Below are 26,986 nucleotides of genomic sequence, written 5' to 3'. Positions count from 1 at the left end.
GGTCGGGCCGGCCACCAGAGACCACCGGGAGCCTGCGGAGCGGCGGCGAGGGCACCTCCTGCCTGCCACGGGCTGGAGGAAGCCCCAGGTAAGTGGAAATTGATTTTTATTTTTTAGCCACCCTCCCTGAACCTTCCCTTTAACAAGGGCGAAAAGGGATAATTTGCATATTTAGTAGTGGTGCATTGTGGGTAACCACAAATGTTCACTTATAACTGAATTATTGCAAATTTCCTTCTGTTTTAAGAAGGCAAATTACACCAAGCTTTGCTTTTTTAGTAGGAGGGCTTTTTGGTTCCTTTTATCCCCCTATACATTCCTAGTAGTTTGGGTCACCCTGAGCTGCTTGGTTACTCTGTTGGTGGGCAGAAAAGGGGGGAAGGATCACTTATGTGCTGAGTTGTACTGCCCTGTACTTAACCCTCCTGGCGGTATGAAAAATTCCGCCAGGAGGCAGCGCAGCAGTTTTGTTTTTTTTTTTATATATATATCATGTAGCGAGCCTAGGGCTCGCTACATGATAGCCGCTGCTCAGCGGCATCCCCCGCCCGCTTCGATCGCCTTCGGCGATCTACGTCCTGGAGGGCTTCCCCCGTCGCCATGGCGACGGGGCGGGATGACGTCACCGACGTCAGCGACGTCGTGACGTCATTGGGAGTCCCGATCCACCCCTCGGCGCTGCCTGGCACTGATTGGCCAGGCAGCACACGGGGTCTGGGGGGGGACGGATAGCGGCGATCGGGCGCGGGGCGGCGGCGATCGGTGTGCTGGCGCAGCTAGCAAAGTGCTAGCTGCGTCCAGCAAAAAAAAATTAAGTAAATCCGCCAAGCAGGGCCTGAGAAAACCTCCTGCGTGGCTTACCCCGAACTACCGCCAGGAAGGTTAAAGCTGCAATGGCCTAATTAGTAAAAAATGGCCTGGTCACTAGGGGGGTTTAAGATCGCGGCCCTCAAGCGGTTAAATGAAGAAGTCTAGAAGCGGCCCTGAACATGCTTAATGCAAGAGTGCAAGCATACAGTGCATCAGCCTATCGAAAGATTAGGAGTTCAGATAAGGGACAACCACTGGAACTGACAGAACTATTTAGTAATGACAGTGCTGGCTGGCAAATCATGTTTTGATGTGATTCTTCATGCACTGTGCATTCATCAAACTTTGCACATGCAAGCGGAAAGCCATGCGCCGTGACACACATACGTGCGCACACTGCAGTGGTGGTGGTGAGCATGAGACATCAGCCAGCAACGCACGGACACCAGGTGCCTGGACAGGTGAGTATTACATACAGGCTGGTTTTAGGACCAGAGATGAGCAGAAACTACGCCAGTGCGCATTTACGCATCGTAGTTCGCATCTACGCATTGTAGTTCGTAGGTGACGTTTCAAAACTACGCTTACGAATTTATGTGTAGCGAAGTACCTCTACGCGTAGCTTACGCCCACAATGTGTAGTCAACATGTGTATTGCGTAGTGAACTACGAATGCATTACTCGCGGCTAATTTTCCGCGTGCGATTGTATGCTTACAAATTTACGTGTTGGAAAGGCGAATTTACACATAGAAGAGTTCCTGGTATAATTATTTAATCAGGAATTAATGTGTAAAATTTTCTGCATGCGGGCTTAAGCATCCGCATACATTAAGCTTCGCACTACGCGTAATTGCATATTTTAAAGCGTAGTCTACGAAATGCATACGAAGCGAATATTTGATTTCGAAGCCGTAGTTTGGCGAAGCGTAATTGCGTAAAACTACGCGTAGTTCCAGCGTAGGGAAGTTGACTGACTACGACCATCCTTGGATCAGTGTCAAATCTGTGTCAAAGAAGAAAAGTACTTGTGTTTCCCCAAAAATAAGACAGTGTCTTAAATAAAGTTTTGCTCCTAAAGATGTGCTAGGGCTTATTTGCATGGGATGCCTTATACTTCTATGACGTGGCGCTTGTTTGGGATGCCCCAACTGCGTTTACCATAATTGGCAGATTTTCTAAGGATGGAGAAGCAGAGAGGGTGGTACTCAAATACTGGTACCTGAGGTGGCGCCCAGTGCCAGGACAAGGACCTGCAGGACCCAAGGCTGAGACATCAAAGTGCGCCCTTCCACCCCCCCCCCCCCCCACCCCAGCCGTCACACACTGATTATTATTACACTAAGAGGTGCCCCAGGGGCCACAACCCCCCCCCCCCCCCCCAACACCTTAATCTCTAGTTATCTGGCTTGCAGTCACTGTCATGTATCCCCTTTTCTTATTTCTCTCTGCTTCAAACACAATAGAGGAATGATAGCTGAGTGAGTTGTGTGCCCCCTCCTACACTGCGCCCTGAGGCTGGAGCCTCTCTCGCCTCTGCCTCAGCCCCACCCCCCCTCCTACACTGCGCCCTGAGGCTGGAGCCTCTCTCGCCTCTGCCTCAGCCCCACCCCCCCTCCTACACTGCACCCTGAGGCTGGAGCCTCTCTCGCCTCTGCCTTGGCCTGGCCCTGGCTGTGGCTAATGATGATGACGCAGCAGGAAGTGTCTCTGAGCAAAACATTTCCTCTTCCCTTGTACTGATCCGAAGGTTCCATGCTGTAATGGTACCGCATTGTACTACTCAGGCACCTGCCCTGTTGTTTCTGCACACCAGATATCCTTGCTGTGTGCTGGAATGACCGTTAGGGCTTATTTTCGGGTAAAGAGGATATATGTTTATTGCTATCAAAGACTGTCTGTTTCCCTTTCCGGGGTGGTGTTTTGGCAATTATGTGTCCCAGTTTTCTCAATAAAGATGACCTTTTAATGCACTGCGGATGTCTTCAAGGGCCGCTTCTGTGCTGCATTATACGCGTTCTGATTTGGCACTGTACGTTCTTTTTTTTGTACTGTAGCTGGCTGTAAACCCCATTAAACATTTAATGGTTAAGTCCTTTAAATATTATCTCTGCCTGGCAGCTCCAGCCTGGAATGGCATCCTATAAATAATTGAAGTATTACCCTTTTACATTTTTGTTGTTTGTGTACCTCAGTTACGTGCAAAACAGCCCGAGACTCAGCAGCTCTCAAAGCGCAGCTAAACACTTACATTTTATGCAGGGGATGTGGGGGAGACATTTTTAACGCTAATCACCTAAAAGGCAGATCATTATCCCCAACTACTGCTGTGCTGGATTCAGAGCTTTTGTTAGTGCCAACTGCCAGCTAATCACATGATGTTTTTCAAACATATGCAGTATTTGTTTAGTTAAAGAGAAACCGTAACCAAGAATTGAACTTCATCCCAATCAGTAGCTGATACCCCCTTTCCCATGAGAAATCTTTTCCTTTTCACAAACGGATAATCAGGGGGCTCTGTATGGCTGATATTGTGGTGAAACCCCTCCCACAGTGTGATGTCAGGACCATGGTTCTGACATTACACTGTGGGAGCCTTGTTGCATTGTGGGAAATAACAGCTGTTTGCAGCTGTTTCCAACTGCCCAAAAAAAAAGCAAGCATCATCTCCTTCCAGTGACATCACAAATGTCACCATGTGATAAATGTCAAAATGTAAATCAGGGAGAGAAAACTTTTTACAATGTGCAAACACTGACTAAATAATTTTTATATAATTATTAAAAAAACAAGCACTTATTATTATTATTGCATTATTTTTACTAGAGGTCGTCTTTAAGGTGGCCATACACTTAAAGCAAATCTGAAGTGAAAATAAACTTTGTTCTTCCGCTGGTGGCTCCGGTAGCAAGCGACTTTGCCAGGAGTTGTGCGTGACTGCGCATGCCTACGCGCCTGGCTCAATTACGGTTGAGCATTTTATGCATGTGCGGATCTCGACAGAATTAACCTTGCTTGCACAGAACGTTTACAGCGACAGGCGCGTGATCGAGCCAGGCGCATGCGCATGTTACTGCGGAAATAGGTTTACCACGGCGGTAGTTGAAAAAGCGTCAGAGGCCAATCCTAATGTGATTTCCTCCCTTAGGCCTGGTGCACACCAAAACCCGCTAGCAGATCCGCAAAATGCTAGCAGATTTTGAAACGCTTTTTCTTATTTTTCTGTAGCGTTTCAGCTAGCGTTTTGCGGTTTTGTGTAGCGGTTTTGGTGTAGTAGATTTCATATATTGTTACAGTAAAGCTGTTACTGAACAGCTTCTGTAACAAAAACGCCTGCAAAACCGCTCTGAACAGGCGTTTTTCAGAGCTGTTTGCGTTTCTCCTATACTTAACATTGAGGCAGAAACGCATCCGCAATCCAAAATCTGCTGCACCCCGGGAGTATGCGTTTCTGCAAAACGCCTCCCGCTCTGGTGTGAACCACCCCATTGAGATACATTGACCAAGCGTATCCGCAGCTGCAAGCGGCTTCAGAAACGCTGAAAAAGCCGCTCGGTGTGCACCAGCCCTCTCTCTTTTTTTTCACCTAGAAACTGTACTGTTCTATCTACAGAAGCTTGCTTTGTAAACACATGTGAGCACAACATAGATCGGATTTCATTAGCTTTTCCCTTCTCAGCCTCAGCCTGTTACACTGAACTCCCCTCAGCCAATCATTGAGGAGCAGGAATGTGGGAGGGGAGATAACAAGTTTCCCTCTCCCTGGAAATGTACCAGGATAGAGCCAGGCTGACTGAGATAAGATTAGTTACAGCAGAAACATTTATGATTATATTGGAGTGCTTGCAATGCAGACTGCATGTAGAGCCGTGGGTAAATGTGATTTGATTTTGTGGCTGAGGACTGCTCAGAGCTGTGATACGACTGACTTATTCAGTAATAATAATTGTATATTTTATGTTCTAGCATTTTATAGCTTGATATCAGGTCCCCAGATATCAGGTCCCCTGTTGGAAGTGAAACCACCACCGCATGCAGAAGAGGTCACTATAGCACAGCATTTTTATTACTCTGCAGAGCTATAAAACAGAGCAGAAATAATGACCCTTTGAACCTTCCTGCAGTAAAACCTTATCCAAAGCTGTCTCTCTCTGTTTCTTGGCTGTTTAAGTGCTTCAGAAAACAGCACTGTAGCCAATTAGTTGGGTCGGAGAGCTCAGAGAAGCTCTTTTGCATAGATAAAAACTGAAGTTTTGTAACTCTTCCTGTACTGGAAAACAATATGAGACTCTTTTCTTCGCTACTAACCAGGGTTGCTAGAACACCCCCTTTTACTATTCGAGTTGTCGCAAATTCGGGTTTGCGAAGATTCGGATTCGGCCGTGATCACGACCACGCGAACAAATTCGAATCTGCATTCGCCTCGTGATTACGGCAGAATCCAGATGTACGATTCATAATCACGAATTTGGCCTTTATATTGCTTCCAAAACTTCTTTTAGGGTAAATGATGCATTAAGCATCATGTTTCTTTTTTTTTTTTAAAGAAAAACAGAAATTAATTATGTATAATAAAAAAAAAAGATTGTCCATCCCCTGTAGGTGCGCAGGAACTTCTGCACCACCACGTTCAGGATGTGGGCCAAACAGGGGATGTGGGTCAAGTGTCCCCTGGCGATAGCAGCCAGCAGGTTGGCCGCATTGTCAGACACCACCAATCCGACTCTGAGGCCTCTGGGGGTCAGCCACCTTTGCTACTGCTGCTCCCTGAGGTTGGCTAGAACATTGTCTGCCGTCAGTTTGGTCTTCCCCAGGTTGACCATCTCCGGCAGCGCTTGGCAGTGGCTGGCCTTCACGCTGCTGCTGCTGAGGCGGGGACGCTTGGTGGCAGCGGGTGTGGTGGCGGAGGAGGGACCTGGATCAGAGGAGCCTGCTGCAGCTCCCCTGAACCCGCGGGGTGGCACCACCAACTGGGATGCTGCTGCTGATGTGTCCGAGGATGGACCTGCTGCTTCCTCACACCTTTCCACCAGGCTGACCCAGTAAGCCGTGAAGGACAGGTAGCGGTCTGTCCCGAAATGGCTGCTCCAGGAGTCCATGGTGACGTGGACCCGCTCGCTGACGGCGTGATCGAGCGAATGAGCCACGTTCGCCAACGCGCTGATTGGGATCGCCGTGCGGGAGCAGTAGTGGCAGCTGGGGATTTGCCACTCCGGGATCGCATACTGCAGGAGCGCTCTCATGTCACTCCCCTCCTGCACAAAGCAGTATGGCAAGAGCTGGGAGCACATGACCCAGGCAAGCAAGTCGTTCAACATCCGGAAGTGCCTGTGGTTGGGAGGCAGAGCCTTGGTCACACCGGGAAATGAGTCGCTGAGAAGGGTCTGGCAGCGTTTTCCTGCATGGGAGGATGAGGAGACAACTGTGGAGGGAGCAGAGGAGGCCGCTGAGGACTGGCTGCACGAACCAGCCTCAATCGTTCCGGGACTGACAAAGTGCGCCGCGGGGGGCAGCGGGTTTCCCCACTCCTGCTGCTGATGGTGATGCAGGCCCAGCGCCACTGTCCTGCAGCCTCTTAACCTCCTTGGCGGTAACCCCGTGTGTGACATGGGGTAAGCCGCCGGAGGGTGCCGCTCAGGCCCTGCTGGGCCGATTTACATAATTTTTTTTTTGCTGGACGCAGCTAGCACTTTGGTAGCTGCGCCAGCACCCCGGTCGCCGCCGCCGCGCGCCCGATCGCCGCTATCGGGTGCGGCGCGCGGCCCCCCCCCAGACCCTGAGCGCTGCCTGGCCAATCAGTGCCAGGCAGCGCCGAGGGGTGGATCGGGTCTCCCAATGACGTCCCGACGTCGCTGACGTCGGTGACGTCATCCCGCCCCGTCGCCATGGCGACGGGGGAAGCCCTCCAGGAAATCCCGTTCTTTGAACGGGATTTCCTGATCGGTGATCGCCGAAGGCTCGCTACATGATTAAAAAAAAAAAAACATTTAAAAAAAAAACTGCTGCGCTTCCCCCTGGCGGTATTTTTCATACCGCCAAGGGGGTTAAACTCCTTGTACTCCTGCGAGTGCTTGGTCTGTAAGTGGGTCTGCAGGCATGAGGTACAAACTCTGCTCAGGCTGGCCCTGCAGTGGTTGCAAACTGCACGGCCAGCGATTTGCGATTTGCCGAGCACTAGCCAAGTCCATTGTTCTCCTACTCACTCCACTCCGCCCTTTCAGTGTTGCTCCATGGAAAACCACCCACCCACCAGCCTGCCTAGCAACCTGGAGGCTAGCAACGCATCTGTACAGCGCTAGACTCCAAACGCTCACCCATTCTGATGGATGACAGTATTTGAAGGTGTGTATGCATCTTTATGGTCGGTATTGTAACTAGTGCTTTCTTTGGTGGTGCCCATTAATAAAAATTCTTTAAAGCAGCAAGGACAGCCATACTATCCCAGGAAAAAAAAAACCACATATATAAGTAGATAAATACTTGTTCTACTTACATAACATATGTATTGCACTGTCCACGTTTTGATTTCGGTAATTCTTCTATAGTAAATAATGAGCAATCTGTTCCAGGCATTTTCCATCTTTACTGCCTCTGACTGAAGCCAATCCTAATGTAATTTCCTCCCTTACTCTTTTTTTTCTCCTAGAAACAGTACTGTTCTATCTACAGTAGCTTGCTTTGTAAACACATGTGAGCACAACACAGATTGGATTTCATTAGTTTTTCGCTTCTCAGTCTCAGCCTGTTACACTGAACTCCCCTCAGCCAATCATTGAGGAGCAGGAACGTGGGAGGAGAGATAAGATTCATTAATGCAGAAACATTTGTGATTATATTGGAATGCTTGCAATGCAGACTGCATGTAGACTACATAATAAACATAGAGTCGTGGGTAAATGCGATTTAATTTTGTGGCTGAGGACTGCTTACCTAGAGCTGTGATACGACTGACTTATTCAGTAATAATAATTGTATCTTTTATGTTCTAGCATTTTATAGCTTGATATCAGGTCCCCAGACTCCTCTGTTGGAAGTGAAACCTCCACCACATGCAGAAGAGGTCACATTAGCACAGCATGTTTATTACTCTGCAGAGCGTACTTTAAAGGGAATTAATATAGGATCAGATATGTCAAATTGTTGGTTCTGATGACCAGCACTACAATTACACTGGTGTGACTAATAAAAGTAATTTGTATTAAAGGGTATTAAACTGCAGCTACACCTCACGTAATCCCAGTAAATTAAACATTAATTGGCCCTGGGTGCACAATGCTCAGCTGAAACAATGTATCACAGCAGATCAGGGATCTGGCTGAAAATACCATTGACTCAAGTATAAGTCTACCCATCAAAGTTAATGGCTGCACTTGGGGACCAGGAAGAATTAACAGCTGCACTTGGGGCTCAGGAGGCGTTAATGACTGCACTGCATACACTATTGAGGCCATTAAGTCCCATCCTGTCCCTTAAGTGCAGCCAATACCTCCTCCAACACCCCCCCCCCCCCAAGTCCTGCATCTATCCACTCCCTTTTATGCATCCCAGTATTTCCCCCGCCCCTTTCCTTGTTATTTGCTGCCAGGACTTTCAGACTTGTGTTTTCTTGGCATTTCCTTTCCTTAAAGTATCACTTACCTCAGTGTAAATTGCTGCAAATGGGAATGTCAGTACACACGGTGCACAGAGGGACAGAGATGTGGCAGAAGCTGTCACGGAAGGTTCCTCCCCCTGCCGGAAGCTCCGCTCACTGTGTGTGGGTTGCTGTCGCTAGTCCGCATACACACGACGGACTAGTGACAGTTGTGGCGAAGTTGCGGCGACAGCTGTTGCAATCGCCTGGCGACAGCTCTGACGGGCGACGGTTCAGGGCGCGCACGTCATAAACACGGGCGGCCTGTCGCCACAATGCGTACCACGTGGTTGCGGCGACAGCCGTAGCCCGTGTGGATGAGCCATTACAGTCCAGTTTATGGGTGTCAGGCAATTTGTGTTTTTGTTGGAGCCAACCCTCCTGATCTGTCTTGTAAAAGTGATAAGAATCAGCAGCCCTTCACCTCTTCTCCTCTTCCCAGGAAACACAGCTTATCCTATGGTAGCTCTGGGGAGCCTGACTGAGAGTTCTCTGCCTGGGAGAAATAGACTCTAAAGGGGCCCATACACTCAGCCGATTTTTTGGCCGACCAAAATTGATCGATCGATTGCAAATCAGTTGGCCAATCGACCGATCGATGGCCGATTTCGATCGATTTCGATGGATTTCCATCGAACTGGCAGGGTGGAAAATCCAGGTCGATCTGTTGAGATGGCTTATCATTTTGCATTGGCCATAATGGAAATCTGATGGCAAAAAAATGCCATCAGATCGAATTTCAATAGATTTAAAACTGAAATCTATTGGAATTCTATCCTAGTAAAAAATGTTCTAAAAACAAATCAGATAGATAAGAAATCCATCTGATGGTCTATCTGCTGCTAATCTGACGAGTGTATGGGCACCTTTATCCACTTGAGCAGCACAATCAAGCTTGTGTTTCAGCATGGCATGCAGTACATACATTTTGTATAGGAAAAACTACCAGTGTTTCCCCCAAAATAAGACATCCCCTGAAAATAAGCCCTAGCACATCTTTTGGAGCAAAAATTAATATAAGACACTGCCTTATTTTCAGGGGAAATACGGTACTAGCAAGAAATTTTGAATCAGGATGATACTCTACTGCTTATCACATACTTGGCATAGATGAATTGTAGATGCAGTGCTGGCCACAAAGCGTTCATTTCTTCAGAAGTCTGGTGATCTGCTGTATGCTGGGTTTGGAACTCCCGCACTCTTGACAAGAAGGAACTGCAGGAGTCAGTCACAAGCTATTCTAAATAGATATACTACAGAAAGTACAAATGTGCAATGGACCAAAACTTAGTGCATGGCTAATTAGCGCAAATCAACCATCACATACATAAAAAAATGGGAAGCTGGACAAGGGGTATCATTTTTTGTGTGCGTGTCGGGGGGAGGGGGGGTCATAGAAAGGGGATACACAAATAAAACACAGACATAGATCACATGTTTTGTAAAATATAATTTAATAAAGTTAAAATCCTTAAAAACTCTTTCCATGAGGGTTTTGTGCCCCACGAGAACAATAAGAGCCTCTCTATTTTCAAAAATCCTAAATTTCCAGTCCTAGTTACATACTCCAGTCTGTCCTACAATCACAGCAGCTAAATAGTCTCTATGCTCACACATTCCTTATGGCAGCCTAACGCGTGGAAGCTTCTCTGACCCCAACAATGGTCACCTGATATGGGGGGGGAGGGGTACAAGCAGGTTAACAGTATTTTGTCTGACAGATATTGCTCTCTCTATATGCTACAGTCCAAACCACTGAAAGGAAACACAAGGTGAAAATAAACAGATGAGATAAACAATTGTATCTGTCCTCCTACATCTAAACATGACTTTTTGAGATACCCCACAGTTTTATTTTATGTTTAAAGTGGATCCGAGGTGAACTTTTACTCATTGCATAATTGTGTTCCTTTCCTATTGTTTATAGGGCATTCCTCAAGCCAAATACTTTTTGTGTTTTTTGTTTTAATACTCTAATTCCCTATAAACTAAATAAACCACGCCCACAGGTTTTCAGAGAGCCTTGGCAGTAGCAAGGGCTCATGGGAGCTCAGTCTTCGCAGGAGGAGGAGGAGGTATTAATAGCAAGAGATTTCAGAGGCAGAGGGGAGGAGGAGGGATTAGGTTTTTTCACAGGCTTAGTGATCAAGATACAGATAAGCCTGCCTCTGTGTAATGTTTATAAACATCATGGCCGCTGTCATTGTATCACAGGAAGAAATAATCATATTCTATTAAAGCTGTTTGCAGCTAGATTTGCTGTGTAAACTATCTAAACTTTAGATAAGATATATAGACAAGTTACTTGTTATAGTTAGTTTTTCATCTCGGATGCGCTTTAAATCTACTTTTCAAGTTTTTACTATTTAATTGTTTCTGCTCAATGACACATTCACTAGAGTATGCCAGGAAAGTGTTTCATGGCTTTAATTCCTTATCTATGAGGGTTACGCTATAATCCGAACAGGTTCCAACCTGGACAAAAACTGTCACTTGCATACCTAATTTGTACTCATTCAGGCAGAGAATTAAAAAAGCAACACAGCATAGTTATTTGTGTGCTAGGCACTGTACATACACGTGTCTATCTCATCATGTCACATGTCACCTCGGGTATCCTTAAAAGCCCACATTAGCCCAAAATTGATCAGGCAAATTCTAAATAAGCAATCAAGCTGATAAATTAATATCAATGGCGTATAGAAGCAACGTTCTGGACAGAATCCACATTTCTGGGGTTAAAATTGTGCTTCCCATTACAACTCTTTTCCTAACCCAATTATGCACAGCTGGTGGGTGGGTCTATCACGTGTCATGTGACACCCAATGAAGAAAGAACAATGGATCCAAAACTAAATTTTCCACTATATCCCGCATTCCCCATCACAGTAGCAAATGTATCCTCCCATGGGAATGCAGATTAAGGGGTCAATACCTCATGCAACTTGGCAAGCGATTGACCATCCGATTCGATTATTATTGGATCGGATTAAAATCGGTGCCGCCAAGAGCATGTCCGATTAACGATGCCACCAATTTCGGGCCGGTGCCAGTGCAGTATTCTTTGCCTGTTGGTGTCTGCCGCTGGCTCCATCCCCACACTGCCTCCCATACATGCACCCCACACGGTTGCCCGCCTATACGTGGGCACGTGTATGACGCCCTACATGAGCCCAGATTACGCAAACATGTGAGGTAGGTGTATGGGGGGCAGTACAAGGCGGGGGGGGGGGGGACATTTTACACTAGAGGGGACAGGTTTGGCAAGGCGACAGATTTGGTGTCACAAAGCTGATTCCCGAGATATTTAATGCTGAAATCGATTGGGAATCGGCCTGTGGTGTATGGACAGGCAACAGATCTGTCTCCGATCAGATAGAGATCTGGCTCTTGGTCGATCTGTCCATACATCATCTGATGATGTATTGGCCCCTTTAAAGCTTACAGGAAGTAGATATTGATTGTAGTTGGGATTGTAAGACCCCCCAGCCTTCTACCAGGAAGTTGTATAGGTGCCAGAGGTCTGATATCTATATTAGCTTTACCTTGCAGGTCCAAAGGTGACACTTGTCATTTCCACTAGTCAACATGATTGCTTTTGGAATCTGTCTCACTCAGTTTTAGGTTCAGTTGAGCTTTAATGGGTGTCGAACCCTAACAGATTATTGCTGATGTTATCCAACAAGAACCGCAATTACTCAATAACTGATGTGGGGTAATTTACTAAGTCTGGAGAACACTTGTGAGCAGAAGCGATCTAATGAACCTGGACTGGATTAAGGCCTAACGAATCACTCGGCGCCATTGTGCTATCACCAAAGGGAAGGGTAGGGAACCTTTGTTGCCTAATAGCAAACATTTAAAAAAAAAAAAAAAGCATGCAGGCATAGTTGGTTGGATCAGCCATGTTCTCAAGTGTTCTCTACACATCGTAAATACCCCTTTTAGCGTCAGGGCCACTAATACGAATACTGCTGCAGTATGTGTTTTGCATTCTGTTTGCTTGTTCTGCTTCTGAAGCAAATGATCCTTTGCTTTGATGTGTCGATATATAAGGGTCAACACCTTAGAAAGTGGCTTATAGTTGCACAGTGTTAAAATATGGTCCTGTTTAGCGGGGAGTGCCCGGGACTTATGTTGCCCTACGGCACTGCTTACACATGTAAATTGCATACACAATAACCGATGAGTCGCATGGAACAGGCAAGTGGGGAATCAAATATCAGTAGCCACAGCAGCATGGTCTGCCATGTTGGTGGGTCCCCTACTCAGAGTTCTTATCTGGTTATTAGCGGCACAATATATACCTCCATGAGAACTAGAACATAAACTGAGGGAGAGTTGCACACCATGACCAGTTTTTGGCCCCTTTGACCAGATTCCGGGCTCGTGTTCACATCTTTTCATTCTATATAACTGCTCCTTGGCAACCTGTTCTCCAGCCCTCCTCTTAGCAGCCTCTAATTAAAACTCTGAAATATTTTAAGTGTATCTAAACTTTCTTGTATGATTGATGAAACATATACAAAACGGTATATCATATACTGAAATGATACCTCTTAGCAACCTCAGCAAAACTACTAACTTTTGGTAAACTGGCCAACCACAATTTTACATTTCACCACCCTGAGTTTTTTTTATTCGTGTGCAGACATGCCCAGTTACCTCTTCCTCTCAGGTGCTCACTTAGGCCATCCATCTCACACACTGTGTATGGATGAGGGTACCTTCCAATACCTTGTAAGGATGAGGATGCCTTCCAACGCCATATATGAATGAGGAATCCTCCTCACACTATGGCTCATATGCAATTCACTTTTTCACCTGAGTTTTCTCCTGGGAGATATATTCAAATTTGCTAATAAAATGCATTTCAAATGCAAACAAATACTCAAAATAATTTTGATAGTACTTTTTCACTTACTTTTTGGTACTTTTTCTATTGCAAAGTGTTAAAAAGTTAATACCAATTGAAGATTAAATATTATCTCCTAGGAGAAAACTCAGGAGAAAAAGTGAATTGCATATGGCCCCATGTATGGATGAGGATATCTTCTCACACTAAGTACTGATAAGGATACCTTCCAACACCATGTATGGATGAGGATATCTTCTCACACTAAGTACTGATAAGGATACCTTCCAACACCGTGTATAGATTGGGGATACCATCCAAAACCATGTATAGATGGTGATATACCCTGTTTGAATGGGGAAACCATCTAACACTTTATATGGAGAAATAATTTAACTTAAAGGGACTCCGAGCAGTGCAGAAACTATGGGAAGATGCATATCATTTTAAAGCTCTCTTTCTCCTCTTTCCAATGCTATATAAACCGCCGCCCTATTGCCACGGCCGTGATTTCGATAGCAAAAATAGAGAAAACTAAATGGCGTAGGGCAACGATTTAGGTGTCGTAGGAAAGAGGAGAAAGAGAGCTTTTAAATGATATCCATCTTTCCATAGTTACATTGTATTACACAGCGCGACTTTTTCTCAAAGTCAGCAGCTCCATTCAGCAGAAAAAGTCGCCCTGTGTAATACAATGTAACTATGGAAAGATGGATATTATTTTAAAGCTCTCTTTCTCCTCTTTCTGATGACACCTAAATCGTCGCCCTATGCCTTTTAGTTTTCTCTATTTTTGCGATCGAAATCGTGGCCGCTGCAATTTCAATCGCGAAAATAGCGAAAACTAAAAGGCATAGGGCGGCGGTTTATATATCATTGGAAAGAGGAGAAAGAGAGATTTAAAATGATATGCATCTTTCTATAGTTTCTGCACTGCTCGGAGGCCCTTTAATGTATAAATGGAGAAATCTAACAACCAGATAGAATTGGCAAACATCTTATATAATGGACGGGGAGGTCATCTGATGTTCTATGGCAGGGTTTCTCAACCCTGTCCTCATGACTCCCCAGCGGTGCATGTTTTGCAGGCAATCTCCCCTATGCACAGCAGCACAGGTGAGGTAATTAGTGTCTCAGCTAAATGGAATCCACCTAGCTGAGACTCTAATTACCCCACTCGTGCATAGGTGAGGTTGCCTGCAAAACATGCACCGTTGGGGAGTCACAGGGACAGGTTTGAGAAACACTGTTCTATGGGAATGGGGTAATCAATTAATATTCTGTATAGGTATTTAAATCCTTTAGTGCGCAGTATGAATAGGGAAACCTGCCAAGATCTTAAGTGAAGAAACCATCTAATATCTGATAAGAAGGATGAGTTATCTAACAACCTGAATAGGGAAACCACCTAACATTCTGTAAGAATGGGGAAATCTTCTAACAAGCACTACACAGGCAGAATGGTTCCGTTGCACATTTGACAGATTTATGGCCTTTTGCTTGCCATGCATGGCCAATACAAAGAAAATGACCATTATTATCCACACTGAAAATTATTTGTTGACTTGTGAACCATTTTGCATGATGACACATACTGGTGAAATTTAGTACTAAACCATAAAATACAATAGTCTCTATAGGGCACTTTGCATTCTTATAATCGAACTTTGGTCTGCACAACATTGCCCTCAACAATGAGACATTTCACTTGTATGTACAAATCTGGACTGGGCTTATTAAAATTGTCTGTAGAGATGGTCAATTAAACGGTTATAGTTCCCAGTTGATGCAAATTAATTTATGCTAACTCTATGCAAATGTATTCAGCTTACAATTGGGCCAACCGATAACTTCCAAAATGGTGCAATATGACCCAAGTAGAAGTGGCACTCTTACGCCATCTAATGGCAGACAATTTTTAGTATATCCAAACCAAGTTCTCGGGTTTACATAATGTTTGCAGCAATTTCCTGCTCTGTAGATCCTTACGGAATTAGGCCAATCGTATTAGAGGCTATCCAAGGTTTCTAAGGGATAGCAGAACACAAACAAACATTCCTTTGTCTTGCTATTGGCAAATTAAAATTGGTACATTTTTTACCCCTGAAATTTTAAACATTATCCTCTTACGACCCTCCACTTGTAACAGCTGGGTGGAGTTAACCTTTACATGCTTAACTCCTCCCATTCATTCCTGCCTAGTGCATTTGAGGCACTGCTGTAGTTATTCATCAAAGCAACATGAATAAGCCAATAAAATACATTCCTCAGCTTAAAGCGGAATATAACCCTGCATTTCAACTTTGCTCTAAAACATTATTTACAGTATATTATATGCAACCAGCATTTTTTTTTTACTAGACCAGCATTGGAAGGGTTACACAGGGCTTTAAAGTTCCTGGAGATTTCTGCAGACGCATCCGAACCTGAAATAGATACATTTATGTAAACAAAATGTATCTAAGTGTTGAATGTGACTCATCTCTCTGACTGAGAAGGAGTTGGAGGACAGCCAAAGAGTGTGTAACATATCTTAATAGATACATTTGACTAAATAGAATGTATCTATCTGAACTTCTGCATATCTCTCCACGACTTTAAACCTCTGTGTTTAACCCTTCCAATGTTGGTCTAGTAAAAAAAAAAAAATGCTAGTTGCATATAATATGCTGTAAATAATGTTTTAGAACAATGTTGAAATGCAGGGTTATATTCCGCTTTAAATAAAAAAAAAAATAAAAAAAAAAAGAAAGAAAGAAAAAGAACAGCTATGTAGGTTGTGTTTCTATACGTTATAAGGCACTGATATGAAGTTTCTTAGGTTAAAGGCTGTACAGTATCTTGAAGCAGTTAAAACTGGCTCTGTGTTTTTTTTCCAGTTACAAAAATGAAGTCCTTGGAACAATCCATTCCTTTCGCCAGGCCGATCCCGAACTTTAAAAGGATTACCAATATTATTAAGATTATATTTCTGTAAAGTTGCAACAAGTTTTATGGCACGTTAGAAAAAAAACCAAAATGAAAACAGTCTGGGCATAGAAAGGCAATAGATGTTGTCATTATTAACTATGCGTTTGATAAACATTTGATCGTCTTTCTACTTCGTTTCCCGAGCTCATGCAGAAATGCTGGTCGTCTTAGACTATGGCCGATGTAGCAGTTGGGCGACGGGTGCGAGTGCGTTTGCACGCGCGCTACTTGAAGTTCTCGATGACGGCGATCTCCTCGTTGGCACAGTGCGGAGTCAGGCCGTTCATGTAGATACTGTCACATTTGTGCAGAGCCGTCAGGGTCTCTTTTTCGCTACACAGATGATTGACGGACAAGGTTCTCTTGCACGGGGTCATCATCTCCTGGTTGGGGTTCATGCCCAACTCAGCTGATAGTTTCCGTTTAATAGAGGTAGCCCTCTGGAACTTGTCGTAGATCTCCACGCTTAAGCGCCTTCTAGTCTCTTTGAACTCGGCTGTGACATTGGCTGTCCATTCGGCGGCATGCGCTCTGAATTCTCCGACCTGCAAAGAGAGGACAGGTAAGACTCTCACTCCACAAACACATGATTATTATTGATTTATAAAGTGCAAACATATTCCGTAGCGCTGTACAGAATAAGAAATAAACATGGGAACATGACAGAGACAATGGCATACACAAAATATCGACATTTGGTACAGCACAGAGGCGTAGTGGTTTGCACTCTCCCCTTGCAATGCTGGGTCACCAGTTCAAATCCCAGACAGGGCACTATCTGCACAGAGTTTGTATGTTATCGCCGTGGCTGCGTGGGTTTCCTTCGGACACTCCAGTTTCCTCCCACATCCCCAAAAAATACAGATAAGTTAATTGGCTTCCCCCCAAAAAAAATTGGGCCTAGAGTAAGATATATACACTACTCGATACATACATAGACATAAGACTAAGGTAGAGATTAGATTGTGAGCCTCTCTGAGGGACAGTTAAGTGAAAAGACAAACTCTGCAAAGCGGAAGATTTCTGCGCTATATAAATACAAATATAAAGATTATTATGGTGTTGTGTAGCTTTCAGAGCAGAGAGGAAGTTCCGATTGCCATTCATGGTGCTGGACAGGACCCAGGATGTTCTGGGATTTGTGCGTTTTGGACTTTGGCCGACTGACTTTGGGCATTTTGCAAACTGGCCGTCCAATGTCAGAAATTTTCAGCATTTTGGACTTTGGCCGATGTCAAATTGGCCAGTTCTAGAAATAGACGGCCAATTCCCACTGTGGCCGATTTCTGGTTTTGGCCATAACATATACAACAAACAATTGCAATTGAATATGGCCATCTACTTAAATGATGCTGGTGGTGGCTGTTGCAAAGGTATAGGAGTGTATATATACATCACCCAGGTCATGGCAGACCAGGAGATCCCAAGGAGGGTGTAAGCGTCTCAGTAGACAGGGTGGCTTTGACCAGAAGATCGGTATCGGTGTCACAGCGTGGGTGGGCACAGGGCATCTGCTGGAGGCTGGTAGGAGCCCCAGGTAAAATAATCTGGATCTTTTTATTGGCTTTAGGTGTACTTTAATAACCTTCTTCACTAAGGCCCGGTTCACATTGCGTTTTAGAGCCAAAAGGATCCGGTGAGCGGATCCAGTCTCCGCTTCACCGGATCCGGATGGCTGTGTCCGCGGCCCGGTTCACATAGTGAAAATGGATTTGATCAATGATTGATCCGTTTTCACTTAGCAAATACATACCTAATCTTCCGTAGCAGCCGGCGGTAGAGGCTTCCTCTTCTTCCGCTGTGATTACACTGCGCGTCATGTGACTAGTCGCATGACGCGTCATGTAGTCACAAGAAGAAGACGGAAGCCTCTATCGCCAGCTGCTAGGGAAGATTAGGAATGTATAAACCCTCCCTCACCCACCCGCCTGGCTGCTGCACCCTCCCTCACCCTCCCGTCGCTAGATTCGCGTCGGGACATGCCCCCATCCCCCGTGGAACGGTCCGTTTCTTCACTAGTGTGAAGAAACGTTCCGTTTCCCATTGCCCCAATGCTGCAGCATTTTTTGTCTGGATCCGTTCCGTTGGGCAGAACAGTCCGGAAAATTAGGGCCTGCAGCAATTTGTAGATCCGGCGACCGGAACGTATCCGTACCAGCGGACGCATGTGAATGGATCCATAGGTAAACATTGGATCCTTTCACATCCGTTCCGTTTGTACAGTACACGTTCCGGTCCAGAAAAAACGCCAATGTGAACCAGACCTAAACCTGCTGTCTTCCATCCCTACTTTAAAGTATACTTGTAACATTTAAACATTTAAAAAACAGATACTTTTGGATCCATGAGGCTACCCCCCCCCCCCCCTTCTTTATCAGGCACTTCGTAGCACCCAAAAACGTACATCAACAATAACAGCAGACGTAGCCTGCCTGCACAGACGCACTAGCTTGTTTCCCTTGTGCTGAGGCAGAAGTAGCCAATTCCAGTCGGGCGCGCTCTACTGCGCAGGAGCGAAGAGGCTAAAATGGATAGACAGTATATGCGACGCTGTGAACATGCCTATGCAACAGAGTCGGAGTAAACTAAAAGGAGGAGTCTATATTGCAACATGTTTTTTGTTTGATTTGTACAGCAGGCTCCTCTTTGGGTGGCATCGTAGCGGAATTCCCAGCCAGTGTAAAACTCATGGGTGATTTTGGGTAATTTTACACCTATCTATTTATCTTGGCAGTACATAGCGATGAGCACACATTTCACATAATTGTAATTTCCCATTATAATTCGAAATTGCAATGAAAAATTTGGGGGATAATCATAATTAGTTTTGTTTACAAATGTAATCAGGAATCGTAATTTCACAATTTCACATGATTTTCGTGTCATTTTGTGCCGACTTTAGAGGTTAATAGCAAAGACCACATAGATGCTATCAACAACAAAATTGCTACCAATATTAAAGAGACACTGAAGCGAAAAAAAATGATGATATAATGATTTGTATGTGTAGTACAGCTAAGAAATAAAACATTAGCAGCAGAGACATAAGTCTAATTGTTTCCAGTACAGGAAGAGTTAAGAAACTCCAGTTGTTATCTCTATGCAAAAAAGCCATTAAGCTCTGACCACTTTCAAAGTGGCAGAGAGGGCTGTCTTCTGAAGTTTATTATCTTAACTGTCAGTGAAGAATTTTCTTTTTCTCTGCCAGAGGAGAGGTCAATAGTTCACTGGCCTGCTCTGTAAAATCATTTAGAATGCTGAGTAGTGTGTAAACTGCAAATATTAGAGAATAATGCAATGTTATAAAACACACTATATAACTGAAAATAAAAATATGAGAATATTTTCTTTGCTACTAATCTTCTAGTAATTATCCGTACTACACAACCAATTCATTATATCATGTTTGTTTTTTTTATCGCTTCAGTGTCTCTTTAACCTCCTTGGCGGTCTGATTCTTTCCAGATTTTAGGGTCTAAAAGCGGTGCAATTTTTTTTCACTCTTTCAGACCCTAAAACCTGAAAAAAATCATTCTGGCAGGGAGATCTGCAGCAAAATAAAAAAAAAATTACCTTCCTGGGCTCCTGGGCTGCAGTTTTCTCTTTGCCCACAAGATGGCGCTAATACACATATAAACGAACTTCTCTATATTTCTCTAATATAGAGAAGTTCGTTTTCAATGTTAGCCCCGCCCCCGATGACGTCACGCTGCCACCACCGCTCTGCTGCCACCACCACGGCTGCGCTGCTCCAACTGGCTGCCGGGTCCCCGGAAGAATAGCGGGGACATGGGGGATCCCGGCGGCCAGAGAAAGACCCCACACTGCCGGGGAGAGAGGCTGGAGTCCCGCTGCGCAGCGAGATCGCGCGCGGGACTCCCCAACTAAAGGTAAAGCTCTGCAATGCCTACCCCGACCTGAGCTTGGGATCACCGATAGCAGCTGCTTTTTTCTACCCCGAGCTCAGGTCGGGAAAACCGGCAAGGAGGTTAAGGAAAGTAGTGGGAACAAAAAAACCCTGTAGTTTTTGAGAAAATCGATTTCAAAAATTGCAAAGGAAAAATTAATTTTAAACTGTCATTTAGCCACATTGAGTTTAAAAACTATTTTTGCTTTGCAATTTTAAAATTGTAAAGTTTTTTTTTTTTGAAAAAATATATTTTTTTTTATTTGTTCCCACTATTCCCCTTTAAAATACGTAGCAACTTTGGTGACGATAGCATGTATGGAGACTTTGCTATTTACCGCTAAAGTCGGTAGGAAATGATGTGATAATTATAAAAAATGACCCACAAACCACAATTACGAATGGGCTATACAAAATCAATTGAATATACAAATTGTAATTACGTATGGCTATAATTGCGAAAATGTACACAAAATTTCAGATAATCTTAATCAGGGCCGGTTCCAGACTTTTTGCTGCCTGAAGCAAACTTGTGGGGACGTGCCCCACCCCTGATTTGGAATGATACACAGCACCCGACAATTTACTCTGCTTCATTTAATGTTCTCACATGACATGCTGCAGCTCAACACAATAGCACACTGGCTGGCTGTGAGTCTGTGACAAACAAACTGCTCACCCTCAGCCACTCCATTCCTCCTCAGTCAGAACAGCAGTGCCACCTCCTCCCTTCTGCTGTGCAAGTCAAATGAAACACTGCTGCTCTCCATTCTCCCCCCTCCTCACCAGGGATGGATCTAGGGGGGGGGGGAGGGGGGGGCAGACAGGTATCTTGCCCCAGACGCAGTTTGTTGAATTGTTAAAAAGGCGGCAAAATTTGGATGGGGAATGGCAGTTTAGGCGCCAAAACCTGATCTTTAGGCACCAAAACCTGACCTTTAGGCGCCAAAACTGGATGGGGAATGGCAGTTTAGGCGCCAAAACCTGACCTTGCCCCAGGCGCAAACTGGTCTAGATCCGTCCCTGCTCCTCACTTACTGTCAGACTCCTCACATAGAAAAACAAGCTGCTTTTCCCCAATGATGACCTCTTCACCTCGCTCTCCTCTCGCTTCTCCTCCTACTCTGACTGCATGCTGTTAGTGTAAACACAGTACAAATATGCTGCCCCTGTAATCTCTGCCGCCTGATGCAAATGTTTCACCTTGCTTCATGAGTCCTGATCTTAACCACTTCACAACTGAGGGATTTTACCCCTTGAGCACCAGAGCAATTTTCACCTTTCAGCGCTCCTTCCATTCATTCGTCTATAACTTTATCATTACTTATCACACTGAAATGAACTAGATCTTGTTTTTTTTCGCCACCAATTAGGCTTTCTTTAGGTGGGACATTATGCCAAGAATTATTTTATTCGAAATATGTTTTAATGGGAAAATAGGAAAAAATGTGGGAAAAATTAATTACTTTTCAGTTTTCGGCTATTATAGTTTTTAAATAATGCATGCTACTGTAATTAAAACCCATGAAATTTATTTGCCCATTTGTCCCGGTTATAAAATCGATTAAATTATGTCCCTATCACAATGTTTGGCGCCAATATTTTAATTTGAAATAAAGGTGCTTTTTTTCAGTTTTGCGTCCATCCCTAATTACAAGCCCATAGTTTATAAAGTAACAGTGTTATACCCTCTTGACATAAATATTTAAAAAGTTCAGTCCCTAAGGTAACTATTTATGCATTTTATTTTAATGTAATTTTTTTTTAATTACAAAAAAATACATTGGGGATTGTGGAAGGTAATGAGTTAATTTTTACCTTAAAACGAATGTATTTGTATATGAAAAATGCTTTAGGGTGTAGTTTTACTATTTGGCCACAAGATGGCCACAGTAACTTCTTGTTTATAAAACCTGTAAGCGTCCGGAAGTATGCTTACAGGAAGCACAATGAGGCTGGGAAAATCACAATGATCGCGCTGTTTCTCATAGAAGCAGCCGATCATTGCGGGGGCTTAGATCAACGAACGGGAACGTTTTTTCCCGTTCATTGATCTCCGGGTGAGCGGGCAGCGGCATGCATGAGCGCCGGGGGCACGTGCACGAGCGAGCAGGAGCTCGGATATCGGCGGGAGCAGTGGGAGGTGCGGATATCTCTGTCCCTGGTGTTTACAGGGTGGAAAAAGGGACGGAGATATCCGCACCGCTGGGGGTAAAGTGGTTGAAAGCTGATTAGAATCTTTACTAGCAGTATGTGCTTTACTATTATACCATAGCGAGACCTGCTTCCATGCTCTTAATCCTTATGAACTAGACTTTTTCTTTTTTACAAAACGCTTGAAATCAGTGAATGTGTAATTTTCGGTATCACGCCTGGAGAAGGAACCTATAAAGTTTGGAAAGCTAGCAAGAAAACTATGCATGGTAAGGACATTGCCTGAATACATTTTTGCTGTTCTGAAAAACAGAATGTGTTTGTAGCTTCTAGAAAACGTTTCACTTCTATTACAAGAAACTTTTTCAGTTCAAATGAGGTGAAGGAAACATTCAGATACTTTTTATGAACAGATAATTCGCTTATACCGAGGCAACAAAAGAGTCTAATCAAATGACACTCAAACTGATGTTAAGTGTTTAAATTGCCTAGGCGCAATGTCTGTGCTGTGTTTTAAATGCCTAAGTAAAGATTTATTACGTATTTATACAGTGGTGACATTTGCAGAAAGCTTTGAACTGTTTGTCACTAACTGACCCTTAATGCTAGGTACACACGATACAATTTTCTGGCAGACTTACCTTTTTCCAACATATCTGATCTGAATTTATCATCAATTCGAAAATCGATCGGAAAATCGTTCGAAATTGAGATCGGACATGTTGAAAAAAATTATCTGGCAGGTAGATCTGCCAGAAAATTGTATCGTGTGTACCGAGCATTGAAGGGTCCTCACAATTAGAGATGTCGCGAACCTCCGATTTTCGGTTCGCAAACCGGGTTCGCGAACTTCCGCAGAAGGTTCGGTTCGCGGAAAAATTCGCGAACCGCAATAGACTTCAATGGGGAGGCGAACTTTGAAAAATAGAAAAAATTATGCTGGCCACAAAAGTGATGAAAAAGATGTTTCAAGGGGTCTAACACCTGGAGGGGGGCATGGCGGAGTGGGATACATGCCAAAAGTCCCGGTGAAAAATCTGGATGTGACGCAAAGCAGCGTTTTAAGGGCAGAAATCACATTGAATGCTAAATTGCAGGCCTAACGTGCTTTCAAACATCTTGCATGTGTATACATCAAACAGGGAGTGTAATTAGAGTACTGCTTCACACTGACACACCAAACTCACTGTGTAACGCACCGCAAACAGCTGTTTGTGTAGTGACGGCCATGCTGGACTACTGCGCAACATGGCGTGATTGCTCTTCCTCACTCAGTGATGTCAGGTAATGTGTGACTTCCTTCTCAACTTTCCATGGCATTGTTAAAAAGCTTACGTTTTGTTTTTAATTTACATTTTCTACTTGCTGTGTACTTGTTCAGTACCGCTACAATGAGAATCCTGTGGAGGCGGGCAAGTCTGCCATTGTGACCCCGGGTAATGGCCGGGGAATGAGAGGTTTGAATCCGGTGTGGAGCCTGAGCAACGGCTACCACTACACATCCAAGGAGGGCAGCGGGCAGGCACGCACGCACGCCCGCCCGCCCCGAGGTAGTGACCAAAAATAACAATACAGGAGGAGGACTTTCGAGGCCCTGCTGTGTATTTGAAATGAACGTACTTTAAATCCTTTAACGAGAACCAGTTATGGTGGGCAAAGATGACACCACATTCCTTTCACGAGAATCATATGGAGGCGAGCAAGTCTGTCATTTGTGACCCCGGGTAATGGCCGGGGAATGAGGGATGGAATCCGGTGTGGAGCCTGAGAAACGGCTACCACTACACATCCAAGGAGGGCAGCAGGTAGGCATGCACGCCCGCCCCGAGGTAGTGACCAAAAATAACAATACAGGAGGCGGACTTTCGAGGCTCTGCTGTGTATTTGAAATGAATGTACTTTAAATCCTTTAACGAGAACCAGTTATGGCGGGCAAAGATGACACCACATTCCTTTCTTTGTCTTTTGAGGGGTGCTTCTTTTCCTCAGGTGTTCTTGCCATAGCTGTTTGTGCCTTCTCTCCAGGTGCCTTTGTAAAGCACTTGTCCCTACGTGACAGTTGGCCTTTCCACGGCTCAATTTTTGCTGGCAGAGACAACAGATGGCTTTGCTCCGATCTGAGACACACACGTGAAAAAATTTCCAAACCGCTGAGCACCCCTGGGGTGATGGCGCTACGGTGGCATCAGCAGCAGCTGACGTTGAAGGGCATGTGTGCTCCCTGGCCATAGCTGGCGATACATGGCACCGGACACTGCCCCCAGCTGTTTCTGAGGACAAGCTCCCTCTGCTTCTATCATGGAGTCGTCTCCTCCTACTCCTCTCTGACTCCTCCTCTGAACTGTCCCCCTGGTCATCTCCTCTACCGGGAACATATGTGGTATCCGTATAATCGTCATCATAATCCTCCTGGCCAGCTGCGCTTTCCTCAGACACCTCCTCAAGTGCACCAACTTCAGGTGGTCCACCATCATCCCCATCCACACACGTTACGTCCATACTATCGCCACCTAACTCAGACGTATGAGGTGGTGTACCTGCGCCTTCTTGTTGTCGTTGCAGTAGTGGCTGGGAATCAGTGATTTCACCACCACCACCAAATAACTCCTGCGAAGTGTCAAATGCAGTGGATGTGGTGCTTGTTGTAGCGCTGGTGGCTGCGGGAGATGAGGTGTTCTGTGTTAAATACTCAATCACCTCCTCACGATTTTGGGAAGTGATGGCACGTGCCTTCTTCTGAGCACTGTATTTTGGGGCAGGTCCGCATGAAATCACAGCAACACCACCTCGCACAGCCACAGACCTGCCGGTGCCTGGTGGCCTTCCTCTGGGTCTGCCTCTACCTCTTCCTCTACCTGGTTTGTCCATTTTGTCCATCTCGGGGGTATGCTAGCTATATGCAGTGAGGTGGGTTCTCATTTAACACAACAGGTAGTTAGATGCAGTGAGGTGGCCAGGTGGGTTCACACTCAACACAACAGGTAGTTAGATGCAGTGAGCTGGGTTCACTCAACAGTAAAGGTACTTAAGATGCAGTGAGGTGGGTTCTCACTCAACACAACAGGTAGTTAGATGCGGTGAGGTGGCCAGGTGGGTTCACACTCAACACAACAGGTAATTAGATGCAGTGAGCTGGGTTCACTCAACACAAGGCTAGGTATATGCAGTGATGAGGTGGGTTAAGTAAACACAACAGGTACTGGGTAGTTAGATGCAGTGAGCTGGGTTCACTCAACAGTAAAGGTACTTAAGATGCAGTGAGGTGGGTTCTCACTCAACACAACAGGTAGTTAGATGCAGTGAGGTGGCCAGGTGGGTTCACACTCAACACAACAGGTAGTTAGATGCAGTGAGCTGGGTTCACTCAACAGTAAAGGTACTTAAGATGCAGTGAGGTGGGTTCTCACTCAACACAACAGGTAGTTAGATGCAGTGAGGTGGCCAGGTGGGTTCACACTCAACACAACAGGTAGTTAGATGCAGTGAGCTGGGTTCACTCAACACAAAGCTAGGTATATGCAGTGATGAGGTGGGTTAAGTAAACACAACAGGTACTGGGTAGTTAGATGCAGTGAGCTGGGTTCACTCAACAGTAAAGGTACTTAAGATGCAGTGAGGTGGGTTCTCACTCAACACAACAGGTAGTTAGATGCAGTGAGGTGGCCAGGTGGGTTCACACTCAACACAACAGGTAGTTAGATGCAGTGAGCTGGGTTCACTCAACAGTAAAGGTACTTAAGATGCAGTGAGGTGGGTTCTCACTCAACACAACAGGTAGTTAGATGCAGTGAGGTGGCCAGGTGGGTTCACACTCAACACAACAGGTAATTAGATGCAGTTAGCTGGGTTCACTCAACACAAGGCTAGGTATATGCAGTGATGAGGTGGGTTAAGTAAACACAACAGGTACTGGGTAGTGTGACAGATATCGGGAGGATTTGGGTGGAAAAGTCCAGGACGGGATTTATGTCTCACCCAGGTTCAGGTCATTTGCATCCCTGTTCCCTTGATCCAGGCCAGCTTTTGAGCAGGACTGGATTTCCTGCAAGAAAAAAAAAAAAAAAAAAACCTTGATAGGCTGCAGGCTGTCAGTTTGAAGTTGCTCTCTGCCTGGGAAAGACCTAGATAGGTCAGGAGAGCTTGCTGAAGGCAAGGTAATCTGGAAAGCTACTTTGTTTGGACTGAAAGTTATAATACTGTGGGGAGTGTTAGGCTCTTCACAGTGGCTTAGACAGGGAAGTTACCTGTGTTTAGACTAGCAGCCTGAGTGGCAGGATTTCATTTACTGTTTTGTTTTGTTTTGACAATTTTTACTACTTGCCTGTATATAGTGTATAAAGCTGTAAATAAACACCACGTTTGCTGTTGAACACCATTGGAGCCTGCTGTGCCTGTGTTTCAAGCTCATCCCAGGGAGCTCAGCACCCCGCTACCTACTAATCCCTTACACGTGGTGGAGGAAGCCTGTAGTTCTATGCAAGGACACTGCTGGAAGTCTGCTGGGGAAGCCTGCTAAGCATGGAGGAGATGTTGAAGCAGTTGGTTTTGGCCAATGCAGCACAACAGCAGACAAATGCTGAACTACAAAAGGCAAATGCACAGCACATGGAGATGTCTGGGGAGACATCTGCATCCCCCAGAAATAATGAAAGTGCCTC

General features: G+C 45.0%; 1 protein-coding gene across 2 annotated transcripts in view; it reads right to left on the bottom strand.

Moving 5' to 3' along the window:
- Positions 1–16,070: 16,070 nt before the first annotated feature.
- Positions 16,071–26,986, bottom strand: part of LOC137504486 (potassium channel subfamily K member 2-like) — a 255,108-nt gene continuing 244,192 nt past the window's right edge. For both annotated transcript variants that reach the window (XM_068232963.1, XM_068232964.1), the window contains one exon: positions 16,071–16,812. In XM_068232963.1, coding sequence (XP_068089064.1) covers positions 16,492–16,812 — 321 coding nt within the window. In that variant the 3' untranslated portion in view covers positions 16,071–16,491. The remainder of the gene's footprint in view (positions 16,813–26,986) is intronic.

Source organism: Hyperolius riggenbachi, chromosome 4 (genome assembly GCF_040937935.1).
Source record: "Hyperolius riggenbachi isolate aHypRig1 chromosome 4, aHypRig1.pri, whole genome shotgun sequence".
Taxonomy (NCBI): domain Eukaryota; kingdom Metazoa; phylum Chordata; class Amphibia; order Anura; family Hyperoliidae; genus Hyperolius; species Hyperolius riggenbachi.
The sequence above is the reverse complement of the archived record's forward strand: the minus strand, read 5'-3'. Positions and strand labels throughout refer to the sequence as shown.